The sequence below is a fragment of the Pelmatolapia mariae genome, linkage group LG23 (assembly GCF_036321145.2).
Source record: "Pelmatolapia mariae isolate MD_Pm_ZW linkage group LG23, Pm_UMD_F_2, whole genome shotgun sequence".
Taxonomy (NCBI): domain Eukaryota; kingdom Metazoa; phylum Chordata; class Actinopteri; order Cichliformes; family Cichlidae; genus Pelmatolapia; species Pelmatolapia mariae.
The window spans coordinates 50,156,036-50,177,952 of NC_086246.1; the positions used below are offsets into that span (position 1 = coordinate 50,156,036).

Genomic DNA, 21,917 nt, shown 5'->3' on the forward strand with positions numbered 1-21,917 from the left:
AATTTCAACAGTAGTCTCAGTTTTTCTACATGACCAATGTGTAAAGTTACAGAAAAAGTTCTGGTCCCTCAAATTACATTTGTTTATAACTGAAATATTACATTTTAAAATCCCTTTCAGAGCCCGTGACAGAATTTAAAACCTCTGTTTTCACCTCGGTGCCACTGTGTAAACTTGATTTGCTACATGTTGTTATAAATATTTGCCTGCAGAGTTATGACGTTCTCCCTGTGCCTGCAGAGCTCCCTCCCACAGTCCACCGACAGCTGGTTAAGCAGAAGAAATGCACTTTCATAACCTGTGGAAGCAGTTAGCCTACATCAGAAGTCACCACGTGATATGATAGTCACAAGCTGTTTCTCTGTGAATCCTGTGTAATCTGTATTTGCAGCAGTGAGCTTTAAACTAAGAAGTGCTGACAAAAAGCAAAGTGTACTTTTAGCTGAGGTTATAGATTCATGTCGTTATCTGAGGGGCTGCCATGTGCATCCCTGCTGTGTGCTGCTGGTTATCACCGTGGCCTTTGACCACCACAGCTCTAAAACTAGCCTCATTTTGAATACTAACTCAGGTAGGCTGAGTTATCAGATGTGCGCTCCTGTCCCAAAGGCAGATGAGTTCGTGTAAGAAAGCCCACGGACGTGCTGTTTGGTCCTTATCTGCCTGGCCTTGAACATTTCTGATATGCCCTCTGTCTGCTGATGTCTCACTTCTGCTGATCACCTCGGGATTCTCACTCCTCTCTCTCCCATCTGGCTTTCTTTCCAGGAAACACGTGCAGAACGGGATCACAAAGGAGAAGCATTTATAACAGGCCCTCCATCGCCACCACCTGGCACTAGGCTGCTGGTACATGCACGACAAAGACGCCCTCCTTCAACGTGGAGCATGTTTTAAAGGCAGAGCATCTTGAAAGGGAAACATCGAGTCTGATGACTTTTTACTCTCTGTATTTGTTTTTAGAACATTTCAAATCATCGCTGTCATTTTGTTTCCAGATTGGTTTAATTGGAGCACTGTGAATGTTATTTCAGCCGACTTTTTGTCTTACTCTTGTTAACTTTACATTTGACAGATTCAGTAGAAGCGAGCGGTCTGAATGAGAGTTGGACTGTGATTGTCGCGTACAGTTGTGCAGGGCCTATTGCACCCTGCACAGCACCGCAGCGCCCAGGCGAGGAAAGGTTTCGGCCTGTAAATGGTTCTGTAGACATTTAGATATTTAGTAATTCCTAATGAATCGCTTCCTCCGTCTTACACCTCCGCCCGTCCTCTCTGACCTATGATATGAGGAGGAAGGGCAAAAAACAAACAGCGTGGTGGTGTGAGAAAGCCTGCCTGGCCTTATGGCCGCTTCACCACATGTATTGATTTTCATATCATCGCACAAGTCGGTGGCTGGGACCAGGCGGCTCTCGTTGCCTGCTTTCAATTAGCTTGATTTCAAAAAACCAGGCTGTGTGTGTGTGTGCGTGTGTGGAAAGTGGATGTTTTTTAATCTTTTGTTTCTCTTGTACTGACCATCGCAGGCATTAGGAATATCCACCTGTCATTCCTGTACGGAAAGTTTATTTGCTTTGTTTTTTAAATTATTTGTTCCCGTGTGTGTGTGTCTGTGTGTGTGTGTCGCAGAGCATCTGTCGCTGACATGAAGGCGTACAAGCTGATTGCTGGTTTAATGACTGCAAATAGCTGGACTTGATTGACTGGGTTTCAGAATCAAAAGATTTCAGGTGGTGGCGGCTAAAAAAAAAAAAGGAGCCAGTAATAATCATGGAAAGACTGAATGATGAAAAACAAAACGTTATGTATGCGCAGATTATGGAATTCAGAAATGCATGACATCGGAATGATTTTGGAACTGCTATGAAATGATCACGAAACATCCTACAGCTGTGTAATCATGAAGTTTTTACTAACTCGTCCTAAAAGGGATCTGTTTGTTTTCTTTGTGTTTTTTTGGCGCAGCGAGGCCACAGAACACACAAATATCCCAGAAACGTTTCCCCCAGCCTAAGGGAAGATTTTTCTATGATTTGTAATTTGAGCATATTAATAACTTGAACTCGAGTGAAAGGGAACCGTTCCCTGAGTTTTCCCTCGCTGGTTTCCAGCTCGTACTTTAGTGGGAACGGCCGCTGTAGAAAATAAGGGATATTTCTGTTTTTCCACCTTCTCGATCAAATTCAAGCGCTTGTTTGGATGAACAGCATGCTTGTGCTGCTGGAGCAGGCTGCAGATGTCGTCTGTCCCTACGAGACGATCCGCTTTGCTTTGTGTGTCTTCCACGCTCCTCGCATCGTGTTTGGGGGGGTTAGAGCTAACTTATTTGCTTTTCCTTAGTATCTGTTAGTGCAGATTATCTGCGTTGATTTATTTTAATTTGCTGCTGTTATGTTTCCTGAGAGAGAGCACTGTTTGTATTTCAGATGTGTCGCTGTTTTTCCTGCTGTGTGCGAGTCACTGATCGTGATCTGACAGCCCAGGTCGGATATTTTCAGGGACTGGGGGGGGTTTGTCCAGCTACGTGGCAAACATCTGGATCTAGTCTCCGACCTCTTCCATTTAATCTGAATGCTGGCTTGCACTCGTTTTACTGTAGTCATGACACATCTGTACTGCAGGTGACACGGTTGATCCGACATGTTGCTGTCCTTCTGCTTCAGCTGTGAGGCGAGACTATCCATAGTTTGCCGATGAGCTCAGAATGAAGTCTGCAGTAAACCCTCAAAAATCCACGTCCTGGATCAGGTGTGACTCGCCCCCTAAAGCCTGACGTGGCGCTCTCAGAAAGGTCTCTCCCACCGTGTCGTACAACTGCGCTGATGTCTGTAACTGTTCTTGGAGTGGGCAGTATGGTTATGCATAACACTAGCCAATGTGCTAACTGCTTCCACCCTGGTTACTGTCCTTCAGAACCTCATTGTGTTTTTAATCAGTAAGTACAAATTCTGAATATTAAAAATGATCATTATGACAGATTTCACCCATATCGCCCCCCCGGCTCAGAGTTGACTAAAACCATCCTGTCAACACTGGCTTACAGCTGAGGTCATGTGACCTTGACCTCATCACTCCCCATCAGCGTACACTAAGAACATCAGGGCGTGATGTTAAAGTGTTTACAAACACATCGTTAAACAGCATAAACAGGACCGAGACGTTAGCAGCAGAGCCCGCTGTACGCTCTCACCTCATCACCCCCATTCCCTTATGTTTAGGGGAGTGATGATAAATTAATGAAGGACCTCCTGTTGCAGGTGATGAAAAGTAAAATGAGGATATATTTGGTCCCTGTATGCATACAGTCGCCAAAGCTTCATAACTGACAGGGCGACCTTACTGATGAGGTCCAATCAGGTGTTTTTGTTGTTCAGGTATGTTGGCTGGTTTGCAGTTACTAAAAATGTTTTAGGGAGTGAGGACACAAAGGGTACTTTCCACAGACTCATCAGTGTAACGGCATCTTTGAGAAGTCACCTTATTTAAGAGACTGCAGTAAGCGGATTATTACACGTTGATCTCGGCACCTCAGCTTCGTCCTCGCCCAATAAACAAACGACAAAAACGGCATTCAGATTGTTTCTGGTCAATATCGAAAGCTTTTTTTCCACCACTGAAAAAAAAAGGCAGGTAGAGTTAATCAAAATTTCAATTGCAAAAATATGAAATAAGAAATTCAGTGGCAGAAACAAACTTTCAGAGACTGCCTCAAAGTTTTTGACCCAAAGCTTTGTCATGATTTGATTGTGCCAAAATTTCCACCCGAGCTGATGAGGCGAGTGTCTGTGGGAGCTGGTGAGGAGCGAAGAGGAGCGCTAACAGAGCGACAGGGCCAGAAAAAGCCCTGCAGGTATTTTTACGCATTGCACTGTAATTTATTAGTATTATTTTTATTGTTCATCAGTAGCTCAATATTAAAAGGTGCATTTAGCAATTGTTACCAGTGTGACTGAAGGATGATTAATTAAATCTCTTAATTTCAAATGTGTTTTAACTTTGTTTTGGACCGTTGATGCACAAAGATGTAGAAATGACCCCCGAGGTTTTCAGCTGAACTGAATCTGGCCACTTTCTAAAACACGACTACTTGATAAAAACAAACCTCATACTTGCTTTTTTGTAATACGATTTTAATACCATTCAGCCAATGTTATCGTTTCTTTTTTTCTCATTAAATAAAACGTGGGTAAAGAACGATTTGAGTGTTTTTCATGTGTCATTTATTTTTAATCACAACCGTTTTCACTTTCATTGCAAAGATCAAGTGTTGCAGATGAGGTGAAGCAGATTCAGTGCATGAAACAAAAACAAAGCCATTTAATAAATTATAACTCATATGTACCACACAGTCATTTCCCCCTCCATGGGTCTGCTGATTGGGAGGGGGAGGGGTCACAGGTCATGTGGTAACAGAGAAAATACATTTTTTTTAAAAAAGCAAATTAACACTTTTCACCCAAAGCAAAGACGAGGGCAAGGATTTAAAAAATATCTGATTTGGTCAAATCATATTTTTACAAGTCAGCAAAAGGTCCCATCTACTGATTAGAAAAGGGGTAAAAGGGGAGGGGCTCATTTTATTGATTAGATAAGGAAGAGAAACAAAACATGGCTCCATGTGACGTTTCGAAACAAGCTCTCCGAGTAGCTGGTTCCACCAGCGTGACCGTTTCTCTAAATCAGTTTGGAGATTTAAAAAAGGCAAATCAGACAAAGACGACACGTCACAGCACCAGGAAACAAACAAATGGCACGAAAAGCAAACAAAGACGCCAAAGTGAAAACTATCACTACACAACTACATTAATGATGTGACGGGGTTTGTATTAAAGGCATGGAGATACGATCTAAAGACTACTTCACATTTCATTTAGACAGCTCGACGTCATGTCCGTAAACAGTACTCGTGTTTGAGGGTTTCACTCAAAGGAAACGCTCCAGTCGCTCTCGACACAACACTCACATCTGCACTCACAGTCTACACACCAGACGATTTCAGACCCAGCGAACCGTCAGCGACTGATCGTGCGAGCGTTATATTTAGAGAAACTTGGGTCCCTGGTGATCAGCCCTCCTGACAAAAGGAAATTCTGGGTTAAACTGTGCGGTCAGCTTCCCCCTCTAGCTGCCTGAGACAACACATGACGTCACGACGTTTGGCTCGTGAAGTACGCCGAGAAGAGGGACGGGGAGCGATCGGTGCAGCCACGTGACATCTCAACCAATCTCATCATGACCTGTGAGATTAACCCCCGTCATTAGAGGTTAAAAACAACATGAGTGACCACGCTGAATGAATGACAGAGACATCTGTGGAGACTGAAATGATTCCTGATTATTCTGGTCCATGAGACCAAACGGGTCAAAGTTGGCAGCAAGACAGGATCTGACATCATTGTTTGTGCATTAGGGACGAAGGAAATGGAAGTGATTCTGCTGGTTTGGAAACCATCGTGACAACAGCAGCTCGGTCCAGCCTCAGTGTCTTATTGGCTAGAGTTTATTGAATTTGAGGAAAAAGGGTACAGTAGGGTCCGGGGCAATAAACGCTGCTGCACGCCTTAGTGGGCCTTGGCCTTGGGTTGAGTGATTCTACGGACAACACTGTACAGGACTCCGAAGTTCTGCAAAGAGACAAAAGAAACAGGGTCAGTCTCGCGAGCCCAACACTCTGCAGACCTCTACAGCCCCGCAGTGGCCTCGTCTTCAGGTACTGCCTGACTAACTACACCTGGTGAGGTGTGGGTTAGGGTATGTCTGAAGTTGGCCTTGGGGCTAATCTAGCTGCTCTTGTAGTCGGTACCAGACTAATTGTTTTCCATTTTAATTGACGCTTAAAGCCGGTAAATTGTTGTATTCTAAAGGTTATGCAGCAGTCTGCCACCAGATGGCGCTTCATTGTTGAGAAGTGCAATAAATCTGTTAATCTAAGCCTGATCTCTCTGTTAATACTGTTAGTGTTAGCTTTTAAAAAGGCGAAAGAATAAGATGGTGTGTCCTATACAAAAAGAGGCATTGACAGAAAATTAACAGTGATCCTCAGAGTGTGGAGGAACAGGTTACATGAGAAGAGCTAGACAGCGCCACAGGAGGACGCCGTTTTCTTCACCAATGTAAGCCGTTCACACAGAGTAAATGTGAGAGATGTGAAAGTCTCTGGATGTGCTGTGGTGAACTTTATTCCACCTGCAACATGACCCAGTATAACTGGGGGAGCATATTTGTAACCTGCTGGCTACCAGGATGAAAGACCAGCTGTTGGGCCTCACGTGGGTACAGAGCCCAGAGCGTCTCTGCAGGTCCTGGATGACAAAGACACTGACGGGCCCACGCAGTCGTTTTAGGACATTATGCAACACTGTGTTCAAATTAGGGCTGGGCGATATGGCCTAAAATTCATATCGCGATATAATTTGAAGCATGTACGATAACGATATATATCACGATATATTCTTTTCTTCTGTATAACGTATTTTCCAAACTATAAGGCACACTTAAAATCCTTTAATTTTCTCAAAAATCGAGAGTGTGCCTTATGTATGAATTCTGGTTGTGCTCACTGACCTTGAACCGATTTTGGCGTGTAGAAATCTGTTAAAAAATGTTTTAGTACAACTTTGGTAAGCCTGCTGATGGACTGCTTGATGGATTGTCAGAGCATTACGGCTGCCGTAGTGAGGAGTAATCTGGGTCCAAAACTCCGTCCGCTTCAGGTCCCAAAGTCAAACGAACACTGAGAGTTAAAAACGGTCTAAATTCTTTCATTTTGAATTAAATCATCAGCGTTGCTGCTTTATCGGGTGTAACAATTAAGTTTAACATCCAGGGATCCGTGAAAACAGAATTTATTAAATTTAACGGAGTTAGAAGTTAACAGGAAGTTAGCTCGCTAGTTTATACCTAAACATTTCATACCATGTTCTGACAGAGATTTTTGAAACTAATTAAAACGTACAGCTCTGCTACCACTTCCAACATAAGTGAAGACAGAAACACTAAACAGCAGTGGCGTTTGCAGGGTTACCGAAGTTGGACTACCTGGTATATAATGTTGTGCTACGTGATTGCTAGCGACACAGCTATGTTAGCATAACATTAGCACAGTGAAGCTGGAGGATGAACGGCAACTTTTTTTCCACTCGATAAAAGTTAATGTGAGGGATTCTGGTGGTTAGGGACAAATGCAATCGCATAGCAGGATGCTATACAGGGGCCAAACTTTAGTCAGGAGAACATAATTTACTGATGATAATGCTTGTAGCCACTGTGATACTTTCTACCAAAACAGGCGCAGCTTGATGACATCATCAACATGCGATATCGCGATATAGTCAAAATCTCTATCGTTGGCCAAATCTATATCGTTTCTATCGTATATCGTTTATATCGCCCACCCCTAGTTCAAATCCACCAAACAGCACCACAGCAGTGATGCCGTCTCATATCCAGACTGTGTCAGGAGTGCAAACAGCAACATCCTGATTCAGACTGTGATTGAAAACTTTTACTTTTTATGTGACTGTGAATCAAATCAAGCCCTTAAAGGTTAAATTTCGTCTCCGCTGATGTTCGTAACATCATTTTGTACTCAGTGAATTACCCGACTTGAGTGTTTGGTTCCCTGGATCTGATGTGAGAGTTAAGTGTTCCCTAATGTATCTGAAGAGCGCAGCCCCGAGTCGAAAAGATGCCATCATGAATAGTGACCTGACAGCAGAGGACACACTTACCTGGATAGCCAAATACACCATCCCCAGGTAGGCTGCGATGCAGACAGCCAGCAGCAGGTCAAAGATAGCGGGCTTCACTCTGAACACAGAGCAGTTTAACATGGGAAAGAGAGCATTACTACATCATGGTTTAATTTATGAATTTGATCTCATATGCAACAGAGTTTCAAAATAATTATGACATCACAGCCCAGAGGCAACATTTAGCTGTGAGCTGCAGAGGTACGAGGAGCCTTAAAGCCCCTCTGTGCAGAGAAAACGAGCTCCCTGAAGCCGTACCTGTAAGCATTCATCGTCTGCTTCAGCTGGTCATAAAACACAAACTCTGGATCCCTGAAGAGGAGAGAATGAAAAGCTGACATGCTGACGAGGAAACAGATCAAAACCTACAAAATATAATCAAATAAACCTCCCTCCCATCGCTGCAGGTGTGGATTTTTTCCTCTTTTTTTTTTTTACCTCTTGTCAGCTTTGACGTAGTGTCTTTTGACATCCTTGAGGTAGCGTCCCAGGTGATACTCCAGGGTGGACACCACGGTGCTGTCTTTGTCCACCAGCTGAGCAGCTCTGGGCTGCGCCGTGAGCCAGTCCACCACGGCTGACAGCTGCTCCTCCTGCACCTGCTGGTGGGAGACCAACCATATTACAAAAGACACGTGAGCTCAACACCTGTGATCGCTGAGAGACTGAAGATGTAATGAATCCAGATTCAGAACTAAAAATGAATGCTCAAGTTATTTGCTGCACTGTGTGTGTTTCAGGAAAATAAAATGAATCAGGTTCCAGGGAGGCGTGCAACTCGGATTATGTCTTTCAGATCATTTAAGCTACAGATGATGTAACAGGACAGACAGGTGACGTACCATCTGCTCAGTGAAAATCTGCAGGTCTCCAGGTGCTCCCTTTAAGTTTAAAGAAACAGGTCACATTAGCATTACAGTGTCTATAATCTTCATCTGTTTAAACCTTTTTAAAAATTGCTGTTTAGACCTTTTCTGTAAGGTTGTAGACGACCCTCGCCAGAGCCTCTGCTACCAGCTTGGTGTTCCTGCCGAGCTTCTTCACATCTACGTGAGGCCTGTAAGACACAAATACGAGTTTGCAGACAGTTAGAGGACAGGAAGTCGTCCGAGGCGAAGAGCAGAAACCAGGGAGAGAAGTGAGACCGATCACAGAGCGTCTGTTTTCACACACAGACAGGCTGAGACGTAGGAAGTCTGAGAAGACGCTCGCTCACAGAGAAAAGACAAATCGATGGCTACAGGAGAGGAAACGACTCTCCTGACTCCTTACAACCTCGTTTAGATTAAACATCATAAACATTATTGACAGCAGGGAAAAGTCCTGCCTGTCTGTAGAGTAAAAAAGACCATCTAGATGATGCCTTTGCTAAGATTTGGTGGAAAATAAAATAAAGAAAATGGAGTAAAAACAAAAAAGAAATACAGGTTATGTAGACGGTCCGGTGTATCAATGTTAAAGGCAGTTTAAAGAATATGACCATCTCATCATAAAGACCATTTCAGTCACAACCTTCCTGAGCAAAAACATCAACAAAACAAGAATCTGACCACAGCTCATGACCGGCAGCTGGAATGGAAACACTATTTTTTGGTGATTCAAGAGACTTGCAGTAATGAACCCACCCAGCAGGGGGCTCTCCCGCTCCGTGGCGAGAGGAGGGGGACACTGACCGCACGTCCATGATGCTGGAGCGCTGAGCCAGGCGGTGCGAGGGCAGGTGGGACAGAGTGAAGGCGGGCAGGCGGCGGATCCCAAAACGTTCATGCTCCCACGCCAACATGTCGTCAGCCAGGTTGATTTTCTTGTGGACCATGGAGAACTTGACCTCTGGATACTGACTCGCAACCACCTGGGATGAAGACACAGAAGAATTTAACCTCTGCTTTGGGTGTAAGAAGAAAGGTGAGACGAGGTGATCCGTCTAAGCTGCTCCGAGACTCTGCAATCATCGAGTCTGTGACTTCTTACCGCCTCCAGCTCTTTCAGCAGGGAATACTGAGGTGTTCCCTCTTTGGGAGGTTTGGACACATGGAGGTGCAGCGAGTCTCCGTTCCCCAAAGTATCCAGACACAACACAAAGGCTACGTTATCCTGCAGCAGACTGGAGTCTGACGAGGAAGACGGGAAGAAGAGACAACAGATCTAACCAGCTATTAAACACATTACTACTAAAAATACTACAAACTATATTAAATAATTATAAAATATGCTTTAATATACATTAACTTGATGTTGAAATGTGGATTATGGATGCATGAATACTGCAGGGTTTGTGTGAGACTGCTGAACGATACCTGTGTGGTCTAAATTGTCCTCCAGCCAGCGTTTGGTGCCCTGGTAGTTAAACTTTCCTCCGCCGGACAGAAAGAACAGCAGGTTGTACCTGAACACAGCACGATTCACACATGAGAACAAGAGGATCACGCAAATGAACCTGATGTCGGGGTTTCTGCAATATTGGTGTATACACTCACTGCAAACATCTAAACAGCCAATCACATGGCAACAAATCAATCCAATCAGAGATGGGAGTCCAGAGGAGAATGTCTAAAATGCTTCAAGCTTCGAGCTGATGTGACGTTTCGCCCAAGTGTGCAAACGACATGAAAGAATGGATCTGCCCTGCTTTGCGTTATTGGTGGTGTGATGGTGTGGGCGGTGTCTTCGAGGCACACTTTTAAGCTTTGAGACATGGCGTCTTATCCTGCTGGAAGCAGCCATCACTGTGGTTGTAAACACATGGTCAGCAACACTCAGACAGAATGTGGTGTTTAAATGATGCAGCCTGTAATTATGGCGCCTACGGAAAATAAAAAACAAGGTTTTTCTAAAATGACGCATATGTCCAATGAGTTTTATCTAAAATGCAACCACCACAACTTGAAGCTGAGGCTAAAGTGGAAGAAGCACAAATAACAACAAACAAACTAAATAAATCTCCCGCTCTCCTCCACTGCATGTCTGTTAGTCTGTCTTTCTCCTCAGACGGACGTCCCTCCCTGAGCCGAAGGTTTCTTCCTGTTTCTTTCCCATTGTTGCCGAGTGCTTGTTCAAAGTGGGTAATTTGATTGTTATAAAGCGCCGTGAGGCAACTGTTGCTGTGATTCGGGGCTATAGAAATAACATTCAATCAAATCTAAATCTCCTGAGTGCTTGTGGTCATTCAACAAATAGTCAAAATAACAGAGAAATTCACAGATTTTCAATAAAACAAGACAACACAGAATACCAGTCATGTGTCACCCTCACAAAGGCCCGCTCTTTTCCATAATATCCATAAATAGGAATAAAATTAGATTGACAGCATGTGTGGCTTGGACTAACTACGGTGATGTCAGGAGGGTCCTTAAATTTGGGCACATTCAGATCTATAAAATGAGTGTACTGTGTTTGTGTAAATTACTTTGAGGAGGCATTACTCAATCAGCTGAAGTGAGATGCTCAGCACATCTCTTTTACTTTAAATAAGCATCTGATGGAGTTTAGTTGGAGCTGAACGCAGCCCTGCAGTCACATCCTTTTGATTTGGTTGTTGTGTAATAACACAGCTTCCCATATTTGATCGGACTCTGCTCCAGCAGGGAAAAAATGATGATGAAGCCAGTCTCTAGGCTTCAGTTCAGCTCCAATTAAAAACCATTGACGGATGCCATCGCTTACTACATCCATCTTATATAAGGCCTACAGTAGTGCCAACGATGCACTTATGGTAAAGTCCACTTTCACGGTCTTTAACAAGTGATTTCTTTCACTTCCTCTGCTGTTAAGTACTTTCAGACGTACCATAATCAGGATATTACTGACCACTCTGAGTGTTTAACACGGTCCGATGTGCTCGTTATCCCAGCCGAGTGCAAAGATAATTCAATACAGTCCTCAAAAAGCAGCCTGATCATAACAAATGAGACAGACGTAACAAACAGACTCTGGCTTATGTTCACAGGGACTACTGAGGTCAGCAATCAATACTACGTCTGTTTTCTCATATACACTTTGCTGCAGATGTATTCACTGACCCATCTAAGTCACTGAATTCAGGTGTTCACATCACTTTCATGGCCACAGGTGTATGAAGTCATGCAGACCGCTCCTACAAACGTGTGAAAGAAGGAGTTGCTCTCAGGATCTCAGTGAATTCCAGCGTTGCACCGTGACAGCTGCTAAATATTCCACAACTGTTAGTGGTAACATAACAGAGCAGGAGTGATTTGGAACAACAATCATAGAGCGCAGAGGTCGGCGACTTTCTGCAGACCTCCAAACTTCATGTGACCTTCAGGCCACGTCCACACTGATAGGTTTTTGTTTGAAAATCCATCTTCTTCTCTCCGTTTTGGCCTTCCATCCACACTGAGACGGCGTTTTTTGAAAACGCTCTTCAAAGTGGATAAATTGGAAAATGCCGGTTTCGCGTCGCGGTGCGGACAGCGAAAACAGAGGCTTTCAAAAGCCATGACGCATTTTAGTCATTTGATGCAGTCATGTGACCAATTCAACTAAGATGGCGGAGAGCATTGTACAGCAGTGGTTTCCTCTCAATTTTGACAGCCCTATTAAAGACTAATATCAGTGGTACATGCTCCAGATAACACTCGGCACTTTTCCTCGACATTTTGCCAGAAAGTAAATAAACGGCAGACAGAAATGACGCAGCTCAATCATCTTACTTTTCATCACCAAGCACAATGCAAAGTGTTGGTGTGAAGCAAACCACCACTGGACTCTGGAGCAGTGGACACTTGTTCTCTGGAGTGACCAATCACGCAATTCGATGGACGAGTCTGGATTTTGCGGTTGCCAGGAGAACGGTGACTGCATTGTGCCAAGTTTTGTGGAGGGGGATTATGGTGTGGGGTCGTTGTTTTTAGGAGTTGGGCTCGCCCTTTATGTAAGACGTGAGAAGTTCCTGTGAAAGGAATTCTTAATGCTTCAGCATATTTTGGACAATTTCATGCTCCCAACTTTGTGGAAACAGTTCGGGGACGACGCCTTCCTGTTGCAACATGACTGCACACCAGTGCACAAAGACACGGATGAGCGAGCGTGGTGTGGAAGAACTCGACTGGCCTGCACAGAGTCCTGACCTCAACCTGACAGAACACCTTTGGGATGAATTAGAGCGGAGCCAGGCCTTCTCATCCAACATCAGTGTCTGACCTCACAAAAATGCTTCTGAGATAATGGTTTTGGGGCTTTTTGACAAAACTCTTAAACTCAGTGGAACGCTTTCCCAGAAGAGTGGAAGCTGTTATAGCTGACATCATATTAAACCCCATGGATTAAGAATGTCACTCGAGTTCATGCGTTTGTGAACGCAGGGGCAGAACAGACCTTCAGTGCCACGTCTAGCTTAAAGACATCGCACCACGGTGCTACCTGAGACACAAATGATCAGAAAGAATCTTAACGTGATCGTTGTTACTCACGCAGCGTGCGTCCTCTTGTAGGTGTAGAGTTTGGAGAAGAGTCGGGCCAGTTCCAGTAACATGGACACTCCACTGCCGTTTGAGTCTGCTCCGTATGACAGCCACTACACAACAGAGCACAGGCTGATTACTTTGCTGCCCTATTTTCTCTTTTTTGACCAGCTCTCCACAAATATAACCTCTCCTACTTTAGCAAATCCTGGAGATATTTACTGACAAACCCCCTGACTGTGTCCAAGTTGTCAGTGATGACTGAGTTAGGAAAAAAGACGCATACCGGAGCAACACCAAAGGAGTCGTAATGAGCCACCACCACGATGGTGGGGAGGTCCTCTCCTCCAACTCCAGCCAGACGGCCCTGGTGAGCAAACAGATTCAGCCGTTATATCACGCTGAGAATACAAGGGGAAAGAACAGAAAACAATCTCACTGTGTTCGGTTAATTCCACTCTTCTGCTAATCTGCTGATCCTCTGCAGTCAGACTGAAGCGCTTTTTTAACACAAAGCTCAAAATGACTGTTTTTAGTCAACATAATGCACCAAAACAGTCGACTTAAAGGCTGCATCAGCTCTAATCCTCACCATTCACCAGCAGGGCCACGCCTACATTTATTAAAACAGAACAGAGGATGGAGTGACATGTGCTCCTGAAATTCACATAAATTATCTCCAATTAGAGTAAAGCGAGTTTAGAGATAAGCATCCCCTACAGATGTTTCATTAAATATGAGTACACACTAACTGCAGTCATTCTGTTCAAGATCATAAACATCAACTAATATTTTTCTTTTTTTTAACAAAGGGATGAGTTTGTGGTACTGAGATAGTCCATGAAACTCTCAGGCAAACAGTTTCTATCCATTTGGACATTTTAAACCAAAACATCAACGCGCTCGTCTGATACAGTTCAAAGGTTACTCTAATGTAAAGTCTTGCTCCCGTCAGTTTGCTGACTTTACAGACTAAGAGTCAAAGACAAATTAATCTTGTTGTTTCACTAAAATCTGACTAACTCTCAGAGGAGGAGAGATTCTTGTGAACTGCGCAGGGACGGACAGATGACAAAGTCTTCAGATGAAATCATTTTGAGCGTGTAAATTTTAAATAACATGAATTGTTATTCATTCATTTATGTTTTTTGTTCTGTATTCTTTTATTTATATTTACATATTTAAAAGAAAATAATTCAATTTTATTTATACGTATTTATTTTATTATTTTATAAATATTTTATTAATTTAGAGAGTGTCAATTCACAACAGCAGTCACCTCAAGGCACTACACTGTGAGGTAAAGCCCCTACACCGTATTAGAAAGAAACCCCAACAATCACACGACCCCTTATGCGCCAACACCTGGCAACAGTGGGAAGGAAAAACAGGAAGAAACCTCTGGCAGAACCAGAGAAAAATGTCATTAAATGTCATGACTAAAACACATGCAGCCTTTAATAAAACTGTTTTTATTAGAATATTTATTTATGCTAACAGTCAAAATCAGTTATGACTTTGTTCATTGCGTTCAGTCTATTTTGGCAAATTAATGTGCTGAGAGCAAAAGATATGATCATGTGTGCATTTTTTAGTAGTGTTACAGTTATTCTTCATCATCATCATCTCCTATTTACACACGAGTACCTAAAGTCAAACAGCGCCAAGCAGTTTAAAACTGCAGTTTATTGTAAGAACTCTTTGAATTATTTCCCGTCCAGAAACACTGAATCAAGTCAGAGTAATCCCTGCTGAGTAAATCCACAGCTTTTGGCCTGCTCGACTCTTTCTCGTTCAGGAGTTTAAGCCCACCCACATATTCAGAAGTCGCACACAAAACACTAAACCAACAGTCAGAGCTTCAGGCAGCAGCAGGTTCCACCTCAAAGCAGAGAGAAAATCCTCTGAATAGGTTTTTGTTATGTATTAGTGTATTGTTTGGCCTGAAGGCTTTTTTATGAAAACAAAAATACTAATTAACACAACTCGCCTTGGCAACATTTAAGAGACCATATGTTATGCAATGAGGAGAAGCGAGCACCATGTCCCCAATGAGTAAATTAAACCGTGTTTCATTTCACTCAGTTGATTTTCCTCGCGTTCACTGTAGGAGGAAAACGCCTTCAAAAGCTCTCAGGGAAACGATCCAAACAAAAGTTTAAACTGTGACCCTTCGTTATGTAAAACATAGTCGTAACCACCGTACTGCTTTGGCTGTGGATCTCACTGGACAAAAAAATATTTTCCAAAAAGGCTGTAATATTCTAACATACATGAAGCTACTTTTCCTTATTCACAAAGGACTGCCACGGCGGGTTGCTCCACATTTGATTTGGTAGATTTTTACACCAGCGACCCCAAAGGGATCGGTCTCTTCCCCCGGGAGTGACGTTTGTCAAACAAGCGCGTAAACGCCGACACTGTGCAGCCACCTAATACTTTACATCTACCTGACATGAACATACAGGTATCCTACACAAAGTTTACAATACAACAGCAACGACAACAATGACAACTGACAATGTGGTGGAAGTGTTACTGGAAGTCAGTAACACACACGTAGCAGACATGAAAACTGTAATCTTACACTGGAGGTCCCTGCAATCTAAATATTAGAGGTGGGGGAAAAAACACGATACAGCATAGTATTGCAATATTTTGTGTGGCAATATTGTATTTATACAGGGGACATTAAATATAAATATTTTATTAAATGAATTAAAACACAAGAAGAAGAGGACCCACCTCATGCACCACAAAGGAGGCTGCTGGGTGCAAATGTAATAGTTAAATATGAATCTGGAAACTTTCTGCATGTGAATTTCTGTCTATGTGATTTTTATTGATCAGAAACAAATCGAATGACCGTATTCGATCGCAAACTGATTTCAGTTATGGCCGGATTTAACGACAGCGTTTGTATGCTTGATGATCTCATTTTGCATAAATAATTTTTGAGTTATCTGTTTTATCCAGTAAGATAAAAGTTATTGATAAAGTTTACCTTTAAGCACATCATTTGCAGTTGAAAAAAAGCTGATAACTCACATATATGTTATTGCAATATTCAGCATATGACAAAATATAAAAAATAATATTGTATTATGGGGTGTTCCCACCTCTAGTAATGGTGTCATATTTGCTACATGAGGTTTTTAGACTTCTACATCAACGTGACTTTTTTAAACCCCAACCTCCCCATATATATATTTTTTTATATAAACTAACTGTGAGCAACAAACTAAAAAATAAAGCAAATTAAAATGCATATAACTGATATCTAATTTCTCCTTTTTTTATTTGTCATAAGGCGCAGTAAACACTCTGGCAACTATCTCATGGATCAGTTTTTACAGAGGTAAGTATGGTTAACATATGGCTGTAAAGCAGGAGCATTATCCACCGCCAAAGTCTGGCAAGGAACAAGACAAGGATGAAATCAGAAAAGATAAATGAACATCCAATCAGCTTGTAATGTGGCTCACCTCTAAACTGGTGATGGCCCAGTCACTGACGGCTTTGCTCTGAGCTCCACTGGTCACCATCTGAAAGCCGTTGGCTGTGGCCGTATGCAGCAGGACTAGAGAAAGCACAAAAAACATTATAAAAATCTAAAACGTGACGTTTAAAATCATACACATTGCAGTTTTCTGTGTACAGTGCAGATCATCAGCAGGTTCTCTACCTTCGGCTGCTGATAAGGAGCCCTGTGAGGATGAGGAGGTCAGGGTCTGTGTGTAGATAGACAGCAGCTCATCATCCTCCATGGCGAAGTAGACGGGGACGATGGTCTCAGTAGCCAACATCTCAGGCTCCAACTCCATGAACTGCTACAGGGAGACACGGTCGAGGACAGCAGAGTTAATAAAAGGGAAGGAAATCTGACTCAACCGCTTCATCTCTGCCAGCGCTGATCTTCTGAGAAGAACAAATGATGGGAGGAAGCAGCAAACTGCTTTACACATTTACAGAGCTGTGTAACAAAAATCTGTGCAGATAACAATTCACCAGACATGTTAATTAGTTTAACATAACACATCAAATGCCTACTACTACTATAACTCCCTCCTTTTCCAGAAGATTCCCACGCGTGAAGTGGGAGGTTTAATTAGTCACAACATGTAGAGCAGCGGTCCCCAACCCCCGGGCCTCGGACCGGTACCGGTCCGTGAGTCGTTTGGTACCGGGCCGCGAGAGTTGAGTCTCAGGTGTGAAATGTATGGTTTTCAGGGTTTTTATCGGTTTTCAGCGTTATTTTGTTATCGTTTTTATCGTTAACTCGGTTTTCCTGGGTCTTTTCACGTGTGTTATGAATAAATCTTCTTTTTTTCGGTACCGGTACTAGTTTTATTTTGTTGTATTTATCCGCGACACCTTAAAGGCCGGTCCGTGAAAATATTGTCAGGCATAAACCGGTCCGTGGCGCAAAAAAGGTTGGGGACCGCTGATGTAGAGCATGCTTTACCGAGACAACATTCAGTCTGCAAGGTGTCAGGAACACAGCACGTGCTCAGGCTTGTATCGGTGCAAAGAAACCCTTCAAAAACAGCTCAAAGAGGTGGTGCTGTCAAAAAAAACAACTGCCTTCCTGCTCCTATCACAACTGAGGTGCCCTTGAGCATGGCACTTATTGCTGTAAAATTATGCTTTAGTTTTATCTCTGTGCAGACTATTAGCAGCAGAAAGGGAAAAAAATATACTATGCATAAAAAAATGTCAACACTGGGTGTGTCTGCATTTTTGCCTTCCTGCGATGTATACGTGTAAGTCACATGTTCTGAAATGTCTTAATACAACCATCAAGAGTACAGTTTTCTCTCAAGACCCGATGCCTTACTTGATAATATCTTCTGCAAATTATAAATATAAACTAAGGCTGTGAGCACAAAGTAGCTTACCTGCTGTTGTAATGCAATAAATTATAGCGTACACTAATAAAATCAGTGATCACTCACTCAATGGTAGCAGAGCTTTTATTAGGACAGAGTAGGCTTATATATTTCTCTTTGCTTTAGTGAATTTTTATTTAAAAAATGGCCCACGATTATGTAAAAACAAACACCAGAGTTACTAAAATAAGCCTATAATATACAAATCAGACGGGCTTGTCATAAATGTGACTGCGACCTGCCCTGATTGAAACAAAAGCACTCTGGCCAGCAAAACCAGCTTCACAGCTTTACTAAATTAAAAAGAATGATGGGCCAAAAGGTGCTACGGTGCAAACGCAATCCCAAAACTTCAGCCTTTGAAGTCTGATCGTGTGGCCTTGACTGGATTCAAACCTAACACAATACCTTTAATATGAAAGCACAATCAACCTGGAAACAGTCAAAGGAACGTGCGCTGAACCTCACCAAGGCCGTGATTTACTAATTTTTCAGTTCTAGTTGAGCAGGGTACCCTAGCTTTTATTATAGAAAGAGTTTTTGTGTTTTTACTTTGTTTTATTTTTAGATATATTATTGATGTAGTGACCGTTATGTAGAGTGTATATTTTGCATAACCTGTGGAGCAATTGGGTCAACTTGTTTAAAATGTGCTACAGAAATAAACTCTGACTTCACTATATACTAAACCCACCGTGGAAACCAACACAGCACTGAAAATGAAGAAGCATGTGATAGTGGATTGTGGTGTTACAGACTGGCATGCTACCTGCACTATGTCTTGCGGCATAGCAGACATGTTCCTTGGCAGGATGATGACCACAGCCCCCGCTGACTGGCGCAGGGCTTTCTGGTACTTGTCATAGGAGAAGTCCGCCAGCCGCATGATTACACAGCGACGACTTAGCACCTCTGCCTCCACAGTACGGGCCTCCGTGTTCAGGATGGCATTCCTGGTACCTGAGGACACAAGACACAAGGTTTGGAGCAGCACTGGGTGAGACTTGAAACTAATCTTTCAACACAGGGATGCTGAGGGTGAAAAAAGCTGCTTGGCACAGACCTTGGAGTGGTGAACTATTTGTCAAGGCTGACAGCTGCTATTTACTTTTTTCTGCCACAGATACTAGACAGAGGAATCCCTTTAAGACACCCTTCATCTCCTCAGTCACTCTTCAGTGTACATGTTATACAGCCCTACAGGTCATTCACTCATCCAGCTAGTTATCAATTTGAGGAGGAATGGCCTGCCAGGGTTTTGCGCCTCTCACATTTAAGTTAAAAATCATTAAACGCACTAAATGAGGATACGTCTTCAGCTCTGAGCTCTGGTTGCATTATTTAAAGGAGCCTGGCTCCTGCTTGGGCCATAGGAAATGAGCTAGCTTACGCTAAGCTACATTAGCAGCCTGTTGTCATTGAAACTCCGCTTCAGGAAATTGGGCGCTTACTGTGTATGACAAAAAGGCTAACTGGTGTCGGACACTGAGCCCAGTCTCACCAACTTCACGCAGGAATGTCTGCTTTTTTGTGACAAGCAGGCTAAAGAAGCAGCCACCTTACCGTACGGCTGTCCCTGTAGGTCGTACTGCTGCATGCGGTACACCGTGAACTCGTGCGACGCCTCGGCCGGGAGCGGAGACACCAGGATCAGCACCGCCGGGATGAAGACGATGAAGGTGAGGGGAAACGAAGATTTAAACATGTTATCGAACACCTCGCTGGCTTCCTCAAACATTGTGGCGACTGTATTGGGCACAAAGCTAAAGATAAAACGACCCGTTCAGCTGTCACCGTTCCCAGAGACTGACAGCCAGCCAACCGCAACCGAAGCCACTTCTGATCAGGCGGGCAGCTGGACGACCTCTGGACGGGAAACCGACGAATCTGACGCCGCTGTTTTTTGTTTTTTCATTAAACCGATTTGCTAAAGTGCCCAGTAAACAATACGAGACATCTTATTTTTTATTTACAATAGTCAATCGATAACTTCTTATTTTAAACTGAGTTAAATTATGGGTCTTTCAGGGATCGTGTAGGACAACCATAACGGAAGAACTGTAAATTATTTACTGACACCAGATGGCGCTATGCACCATGGAAACCAGAGGTAATTCTGTCAGGAGAATCCCTGCGTAATCATACTGAAGCATACAAAAGCACTAACTCGAGAATCAGTGTTGTGCGTACACATAACACAAAACTTAGCAAAGAGCCGACTTTAAATTGTACCTTTAAGCACTTCAAATCATTTGTTTCCATTTCTTTCGTTGAATCTACAAAAAATGCCAAATATAGTTTGACTGACATAAAATTGTATTTTTGTATCAACAAAGTCATTCCCAAAGACCTTTTAGCTGACAACTTGGCATACCTCAGCATTGTGTGCAGTGTTTCCTTAAAAAAAAGCCAAGAAAACTGTACAAATGGAGAAGAACAGAAGGAGTGAACCTAAAAGCTATTTGCAGAAGAAATGAAAGTCATGTCTTTGAAATGGAAAAAAGAAATCCAACCAAGACCTGATACAGGGCCTGAACGATGCATCTGGTCATTCATTTGATACTCTTCACTGAAGCCCCATCAGAAATGGTAAATGGACCTGTAATGGCATTTTTCTACCTGAACTGAGCACTCAAAGCATTTTTTACTACAAGCCTCATTCACCTATTCACACACATTCATTCAATAGCTTTTCTCTTTATCTAAGCACCTTGTCTAACATTCGCACACATACTCAGATGGAAACAACAGGGTTATAATTTATTTATGTTTGATATATTAAAATGATTTCCCATCCTTAAGTGTAGCTTTAGTATCTTGTCCAAGGACACTTTGATATGCAGACTGGAGAATCAAATCACTGACCTTTTAGAGGACCAGTGCTACTTCCTGAGCCACTGATGTCCATGTCCGTGGTAACAGAACTTATGGAGTAATGAAACCAAAGTCTGGGATCATCTTGACAGAGAACAGAACTAAAGGCAGCCAACATCCAAAGAAGTGCTCTGAATGTCCTTCAAGAAGCCTTATATACTGTATTTTAGTATACGCAAGCAATACATTTCTGCAGCTTTTTCCCATTTTTCTACCAAAGTATTAAGAAATGTGGGGTAGCTCAAGAATTTTGCACTGAACTGTAAGTCAAATTTGACTGGAAATTCATTTTTATGGATTTTTTATGACTTTTATGACTAATTTGAGTATTTCAACTATTTTTCCTGAGGTTATCATGCCTACAAACAAGCTCAGATGTGAATAATTATAGTGAGGCCTACATTATTGGAGTTTTTGTCCAGTTTTATAGAAAACCAGAAGACTTCCTCTGAGGACCCCCCCCCCAAAAAAAAAGAAGAAGAAAAACATCTAAATGAAATAAACATTTTAGCAAGCTTTTTTTTTTGTTACTTCACGAGAAGGTATAATACGTTTATTTAATTCATTAACAACCTGGTGTTCACAGGATCTTACAGATTGCTAATAATTACCCTTAAAAACCATTTTCCCCCTGATTTCCCTCAGCGTGACACCTGATTTGGTCGTATATTGTTTCTCTTTGCAAACAGATTCTATGATTCGATTATGCACAGCAGTAACGAACATTTTATAATATTTATATCAAATAGAGGCATCCAGTCAAATCGAATTGTCTGCTTTGACTAAAGTTCTATTCAAAAGTCTCTTCATGTTGAGATACTGAGTATTAAATCATTGGTGTTCGTGTTTGGGTGCAGATTTGACAAAACAAAAAGATATTTCTAATGAAGTTTTATATAATTAAAAAAACAAAAACAATAAAAATTAAAGGCACCAGTCCAATAGGGAAAGGCTATATTCTCCCTCTCTCATCTCCCCTC

General features: G+C 42.5%; 2 protein-coding genes across 5 annotated transcripts in view; one reads left to right on the forward strand and one right to left on the reverse strand.

The window, feature by feature from the left end:
• The window catches only part of cers1 (ceramide synthase 1), a 33,076-nt gene extending 28,876 nt beyond the window's left edge, over positions 1-4,200 (forward strand). Inside the window, exon 7 of the mRNA XM_063467235.1 lies at positions 769-4,200. Within this exon, the coding sequence (XP_063323305.1) occupies positions 769-811 (43 nt within the window). The 3' untranslated portion in view covers positions 812-4,200. The remainder of the gene's footprint in view (positions 1-768) is intronic.
• A 342-nt stretch (positions 4,201-4,542) lies between these two features.
• On the reverse strand, positions 4,543-19,916 carry ncln (nicalin). 4 transcript variants are annotated; one of them, XM_063467234.1, is made up of 15 exons: positions 19,627-19,916; positions 18,833-19,023; positions 16,860-17,004; positions 16,660-16,754; positions 13,461-13,541; positions 13,184-13,287; positions 10,052-10,140; positions 9,726-9,865; positions 9,428-9,606; positions 8,724-8,811; positions 8,597-8,635; positions 8,193-8,353; positions 8,013-8,066; positions 7,734-7,812; positions 4,543-5,627 (listed from the first exon to the last, which is right to left on the reverse strand). In XM_063467234.1, the coding sequence occupies exons 1-15, from the start codon at positions 19,799-19,801 to the stop codon at positions 5,565-5,567; spliced, it is 1,683 nt and encodes a 560-aa protein (XP_063323304.1). In that variant the 5' UTR covers positions 19,802-19,916; the 3' UTR covers positions 4,543-5,564. The 4 variants fall into 4 exon arrangements, with proteins under 4 accessions (XP_063323304.1, XP_063323303.1, XP_063323302.1 ...); XM_063467233.1 differs by having other exon boundaries at positions 8,193-8,356; positions 19,627-19,915; XM_063467232.1 differs by having other exon boundaries at positions 9,380-9,606; positions 19,627-19,915.
• Positions 19,917-21,917: the final 2,001 nt, after the last annotated feature.